The 7,081-nt window shown below is 39.6% G+C and overlaps 1 protein-coding gene across 1 annotated transcript in view; it reads right to left on the bottom strand.

Annotated features, from left to right (window-relative positions):
• Positions 1-7,081, bottom strand: part of lypla2 (lysophospholipase 2) — an 18,047-nt gene that overhangs the window by 6,008 nt on the left and 4,958 nt on the right. The window contains exons 2-3 of the mRNA XM_005739810.1: positions 3,251-3,343; positions 1,649-1,680 (exon numbers count right to left, since the gene is read on the bottom strand). Coding sequence (XP_005739867.1) covers positions 1,649-1,680; positions 3,251-3,328 — 110 coding nt within the window. The 5' untranslated portion in view covers positions 3,329-3,343. The remainder of the gene's footprint in view (positions 1-1,648; positions 1,681-3,250; positions 3,344-7,081) is intronic.

Here is a 7,081-nt window from a genome sequence, read left to right as displayed (position 1 = left end):
AGGCATCGTTTTCAAATTTCTCCAAAAGCAGGTTTTGGAAATTCTTTGAACTGAATAATGCTTGAACCTTGTTGCAGGTCCACTGGAAAACTGTTCCAGTTATACTCTATAAATGGAAATGCAAAACGTTTTAACTATTATCCACATATCAAGAGTCTTGGTGATGAGCTGAACCACAACACAGCAGGTTTCAGCGAAGAGCCCGCAGTGCCCAGTCGCCCAGAAGGAATCCTGGTCAGATACCCAAACCACCTCAACTGGCTCTTACTGTGAGCCCTTCTTGAATAGTGGAGCTCTTCATCCTACCTCTAAGAGAGAATCCAGACAGCCTTTTGGAGAAAAGTACTTGTATCTGCAATTCGATTCTTTTTGCTTGACTCGGTTTGTGTCCACAGGTGAGAGCAGGAATGCAGGGTGACCAGTAAATCCTACAGAGCTCACAGTGTCCGTGCCTAAACAGGCGTCCACAGAGAAAGCAATTCACTTGCAAATTGGTTTGCAGCTGACAGGTGGTTGCTAGCAGATAGTTCAGGCTCTGGTTGCCTAGGCAACCCTCTAATATATTTACTACCCTATAATACGGTATGTCAATCAGTGGTAATCTTTGCTCTCAGTGGTAGTCACTTCAATCACTCGCCTTGAAGTTGAGAAACTGCAGACTCGCTTTGTGTTTACCTGGCATCACATGAAATCACTGACTTTCTACATTGTTGCCATGTTACTGCTAGCTGTTTCCTGTGTGGACGCCTCTTAACCCTAGAACACTAATGTCGCGTGATTTTCATCAAGTGTTGAATAAAAATTACTTAGTGGTAATTTCCAAGGCAATTCATATGGTAAAACATTTATAGTCAGCTGGTCTTTTGTTTTTAAAACTTTTCCCACAGATGTCAGAGATTCAGTGAGAATGCATCTTTACTTGACAAGGCTAATGTGTCCCAGGAGTGAGTGGACAGTTTCGTCATTTCTTTGTTTTATTGGGTATATTATATCGGATAAAAATATACCCAGCATTAGTGATAGTGTTACAAAACTGGACGTTAGTGTTGTGGGGTTAAAGCAGGCATTGTAATTGCAGCTTGCTTGATGTATGCCTGTAGGTTGTATTCACAATTGCTGCACTGTTGTGTAGTGTCTCCAGAGATGAATCCGCACTAAGAGAGCCTAACACTCACCATTCGATAATGAAAACTGCATCTCTCTGACCCAAGTGCACCCTGGCATACTTTATGCCTTTATGTTGCTACATGAATGCTTTTGGGTTTTTCCTCCACCATACACTCTGAATTTGTCAATGTAACATTTTGAGCTGTGCGAGGGAAACCTTTAACCAGAAATGATGTGGTCTGTAGGTGATGGCATTTGAGGCTCTGCTCATCACCTGTTCTATTCAACAAAAGCATCTCCCTCAGATTTGGCTCAAAATACAAATCTTGGTAAATGACTGTTTTGACAAAAGAGGTAAAAATACGAGTGGTCAGACAAAACTCCAACAGGGCGATCTACAAAAGCAAAAAACAAAAAACAAAAACGCCCCAAAGGTGCACAAGAAGATATCCTTCAAGGTATGATCAGAAACTTTTTAACTGCAAACTGAAACGGAACTTTTTAACTGCACCTCACAGAAAACAGAAATAAAGTTACTCACCCTGAGTCTCCCAAACCATGAAGGAAGATCACCTGCAGCACAGATGGAGACAGCAGAATTATTTTCTCTTACACAGGCTTCACAAATAAATGGGAAACACTTCCTTCTAAATGCAGACACAGAGGCCTTATCTGTTCCCAGTACTGATTGGTAACAGAAACTTTTCTTCCTGTGATCTGGACAGTATGTTCAAGTCCATCTTGCACTTCACAGATGAAAAACAAAAAAAAAAACCCTCTTTGATCTTCAATACAATTTACCAGCCTTCTGGACACAGAGTGCTACAGCTACAAGTTTGCAGAAGAAAACCAGGTGCCAGTCTTACATTCCTGCCAAGATCTACTCTCACTGTGAGTTTCCACACATGATACTTCCTGCAGAGAAACCATGAAAGGGACTAATGACAGTTCAGAAGACTGGCAACTCGATGTTTGTTGGCTAGAAGTCAGAGAATTGGCTCTTTGCGCAGATCAAAACACTTTTCTTCCATGTAGGGTTCAGAGCTGGAGCAGTCAGCTTTGATCCTGATGTTTAACAAAACCCTGCACGGTATCCAGTAACAGCCTGATAAGAGACTTGTTTAATTTTCACTCTGAGATCCAGCTGACTGTTGACACAATGGGCCTGATTACTCTGCTGTAACACTCGTTACATGTGCTGCTGCAGGTGAAGCTACAGGTGAGCCATAAAGCAGGACTGGCACGGCTACAGAAGAAAAGTACAAAAAGTCCAATTTCTTGATATTGATCACAGTGCTGGGTGGAAATTTGTATCTCTATCTGTGTCTCTATGTGTTAGCCCTGCGACAGACTGGTGACCCATCCAGGGTGTACCCTGCCTCTCGCCCTATGGTAGCTGGGATAGGCGCCAGCACCCGCCAGTTCTATATTTGTTCTAACTACATTTCAAGAAATGTTTGATTATTGTTTTTATTAGGCCCTCAGATGGGTCAATAATTGGCAGCAACACAGATTTGCATGCATTTTTAGTTTTTTTCATGCTGTCAGATATAAAGCAAACTGACATTCGTGATCCCACATGTCCCCAGGACCCTCTGAGGGCTAGTATTGATTTGTGGGTCTTTGTGTAGGTGGCTTATCATTTAGTCAGGTGTGTGTAAAATAAATGAAAGTTTTAAAAATAACATTTTAATGTGATCCTAAAAACAAAAAAAAATTTAATGAGAAAACCACACTTAATCGGGAGCTTGTTCTACTTTTAGGTAAGTATATAAACACCATTTTTTCTGCGACTGTTATGGGGTTTTTTTTGTTGTTTTTTTTAATTTAAATTACACCTGTCTTGTTAGCCTGAATGTTTCCACAGCACAGATGTGACACCAAGGTTCACCATACTTCACAGAAGTCTGAAGTGCCGCTCGGAAACAATTTCTATTCGGTCTTACGCCAAACTTCGTGTCACAAGTGACAGCTTTGAGTACCTCATAGTCTTTGTCTCACCTGTTTTTCTGTTTCTAGTTGGGCAGAGTTGCCCAAGCAGCCAAAGTCAAAATTAAAAGCACTGTTTGATTAAGGCCACAAAAAACACTCCAGCAGCGTTTGAGGTAAATAAAGTTATATTAGGTTTTGTGCTTTCACTCACCGCCGCGGTCTCCTTCTCCACCCCAGACACCGTCACAGCCTCGGCGAGCAGCGGCACAGACATGTTGTTGCCACACATACACTGTAAGAGGTGCTGGAGACAAAAACGAGAACAGGAAAAAAAAAAAAAAAAAAAAAAGATTTCAGTTGCCTGCAGATTGCACAGTGAGAAGCGACTTCAAGCTAAACAAAATGCTTCATTTAACATTCACACATTTTGAGATAATTTAAGCATTTTCACAGTTTTCAGTCCTTCGCGTTAACTCCAAGACTTTTTACACAGCAGATCAAAACTGTAAAATCCGCTCAAAGTTCATGGCAGCTTCTTTTATTCCTGTAGCAGAGAAGGAAGTTGAGTCATGACACTAATCTTCCGGAGCTTTTTCTGGAGGATACATGTTTTTAATACTAGAAATCACTGGATATCACACAGCTCCTTTACTCCAACAGAATCAGCTCTAATCTCAAATCAAACTGGTTTAATAATATAACATTTTCATATTCGCCTAACAAGCAAAAGATCATCAGTTTGATGGTGTTATGGTGACCTCTCACGAATAAGGGAGCACCAGAAAGTAGCTTCTTCACTCATATTCTAGTTTTTCTGTTTCATTTATATTTGGAACAGTTCTTGCTTTTACTTTCTCTTTCTATCTTTGTCATTGTCATCCAACAGCCTCCTTGTGGATCTTGAATGTGCCCCAGGGGTTTGAAACTACACATGATCTAGCATATTGGATGGCTTTGCAGAAGACAAAAATTACAAAGGAGGAGGGCTTAAACTTTGGACTCTGACATGTTCTCTGGAACCAAGTTGACAAAAATTAATCAAGATGAACCAGGTTAACTTAATAGTTAATTTAATCAGAGGCAGAGGTCTGAATCACTGTCAGCTTTAATACATGCAGCCTTCATACTGACATTACCCACGGTATACCACTCTCCACCAAAGCGAGGTGTTTAAACCATGCTGATTGGTTTCTTTGATTTACTGCAGCAGGATTTATTTTACCTGGCTGAATGTGGAAAAACTAAGAGGAACCAGATGAAGATTCAGTTATTTATTGAATTTATTTATTCAGTTATTTATTGTATTCAGTTATTTCTTACAATGTCCACTCAGTCCACTCAGAGCTCAGTTTATACTTGTTGCGCGGCTCTCAGATTTTGTACCCTGGGAGGCTCGGCTGAGATGAAAGGTGCGAGCGTATGATACTGTCAGTCTTTGCTACGATTTCAATGATAAATCACTATTGAAGCTCAGATGTTGTCAGATTACAGAGAGGGAGAGACAGCTTTCTGTTTGTTGATGTGTGTTTTTTTTATCAGTGTTGCCATTCATACATGCATTCATGAGTGTCAGCATTAATGGTTACTAGGCTGTGATATCGTCACAGGTGGAGAAGCCAACAATGAATGCAGTGATCACAAACTTATTTTAAGAGCAAACTGTGCTGCATGAGTCCTGTGAACTTAAAATAGTTCCGTTAATATAACGTGCAACTGTAAATTTATTTGGCAATAAAATTAGAGATGCGCACGACCAGAACAGTTCTGCCCGCTACTCAGCAACAAAAAACTGTTTGCAGCTATGACCAACATACAACAGACATAGCGCAGAAGCATAAATCTCTTAGATCTCACATGGTTAAACTACTTTTTCATATTTTCTTAATTTACAACGGTTATAAATTAGTAATGATTTGCAAACCAAGTCAGACTGTGACTGTAACCACTGCACAAAGGTTGACTCCTATCAGGTGACCTGTGCAATCGCAAGTGGTCGTGAGTGTGCAATGCCCTCAAACCTGCGAGCAACCATTTAGTCACCGCAAGTTCCAGCCGGTTGCAGATTGTAAACAAAATTCAATGAAATCATCTGGCAGCCGCCGACTGTTTCAATGTTTTTTAAGTAACATTGGTTTTACTGTAAGTTTTCTTTACGTCAGCTGTGACAGAGTAAACAGATGTACAGACATGCTGCTAGTAGCACATGCTGCTACTAGCAGCATGTAAGGTAGCATTGCTAAGGTTAACCAGTTTAACTAATCTGACATCAAGCAATTTATGAGACTTTCAAATATGATCTGATAACTGAAAAACATATTTAATGATTTGAAAAGGCGCTTAAATAAACACACATTATCTGTACAGACATATCTGAACTTGGCCTGCCACACTGGGGTTAATTTAGCCTCCTTTTGGAATGCTTTCTTATTTTCAGACTCATCTATTACTCTTATTTTCTTCTCCTGTTTAACTGACCAGTAAATCAGTAGCCAGGAACATCACTAAAAACACCGAGTTGGGTGTACTGTATTATAAAGAACACGGGCCAATATATGGAAATCATGCTGGTAGAGCTATATTTACACTGGATTATGAAGTTCATTACATTTCTCCTTCTCTAAGCCTCACTGCTCATTCAATACCAAATGTTCACCTCCCCAGGATGTATTCAAATATTTAAATAGAGCACAGCCTATTCAAACCAGGGGCTGTGCAGATGCATGTCGAGAGTTACTTGCGTGTAGCTCAGAAGGACTGGATGTTATTTGGACATCAGCGGTGACATTCAACAGCTCTCTGTGTCAGTTATAAAAACCTCATTATCAGTGCAGCCATTCATTTGTCACACGGGAACAACAAAGGTCAACATATCGCTCACACATGCAAACACATAATGGAGCTGCTGGTGAAGGTAAAGCAGTCAGTAAAAAAAAAAAAGCATTTGTGCCATGCAGGTTTCTGTAGTCAGCAACTGAATAGACTCATCAAATAAACTAAATGCCCTCTCTTGACTGTAAAATGGACCGCTGACTGGCGCGATTCAGCCGTCAATAACAGGCAGGAGATCAGGTTGTTGTTTTACAGTAAAGTCCAGCAGTAAAAGCCTCTAACATCCTGATGTTGTTGGACAGGATATGGGAGACGGGACGGGTGGGTCAGACAGCAAACTGTCTGATTGGTAAACGGGCAACAAGGAGACAAGGAAATATGGAAGCACAAAGGTTAATGTATAAACCTTCAGCGCCTCGGCTGTTAACATTTCACAGATGTTGAGATCAAGCAGCTAAATGCTGCACGTGCTGTCCATACCAGGTGACAAATCATTAGCTGAAGGTCATATCTGCAGCCGAAATATGTGAAATCCGAAGTGTGGACAATAGAAGTCTGTTCGTTTTTGCATCAACTGATAAATGAGTACTAGATTAATAATGAATGGGCAAGCTGCAGGAAATAGCCTTTTTTTTTTAATGGTAAACAGGATTAGCAGGGCAAAGAGTGAAAATTTGTCGTAAAGTTAACATTTTGTGTTTTCCAACAAATTGTGCTGCTTTTTCTGCACAGAGTGAATATGCATGAAAAAAAAGTACTTCTACATCCAAACAACTTGTTAAAAACTAAAAGAATATTGCTGCTCAGCTCTCAAAATCTGAATATACAAAATAATATGTTCAGTGAGCTATTTATGCTAAAAGACCACCAGATTAATAACTGATTCCTTACAATTTATAAACATCAAAGAATTACATTTTTCAATCTAAACACATTTAACTTAAATAAATATTTGGAACTCTAAGGAATATAAGTATTTAATATTTCATTAAAAAAGGCACAAGTTAGATAACTGATAGATTTTGATGGACAGGTTAAAACCGTCTTGATCTCGAGGTTGGAAGCCATTTGACTAAAATCCCAAATTTTATTTCTGAATTTTTCAGTGTAATTAAGCTCCTTTCTTCTAGGTCATTCCATGCTGCTTCATCAAACTATCTGAAAAAAATCCAGGGTAAAAATAAACTTCTTGATGGGAATATCAAAAAAAAAA

Source organism: Pundamilia nyererei, unplaced genomic scaffold (assembly GCF_000239375.1).
Source record: "Pundamilia nyererei isolate P.nyererei 1_Seehausen unplaced genomic scaffold, PunNye1.0 scaffold00093, whole genome shotgun sequence".
Taxonomy (NCBI): domain Eukaryota; kingdom Metazoa; phylum Chordata; class Actinopteri; order Cichliformes; family Cichlidae; genus Pundamilia; species Pundamilia nyererei.
Note: the sequence above shows the minus strand (reverse complement) of the source record. Positions and strands in the feature narration are given on the sequence as shown.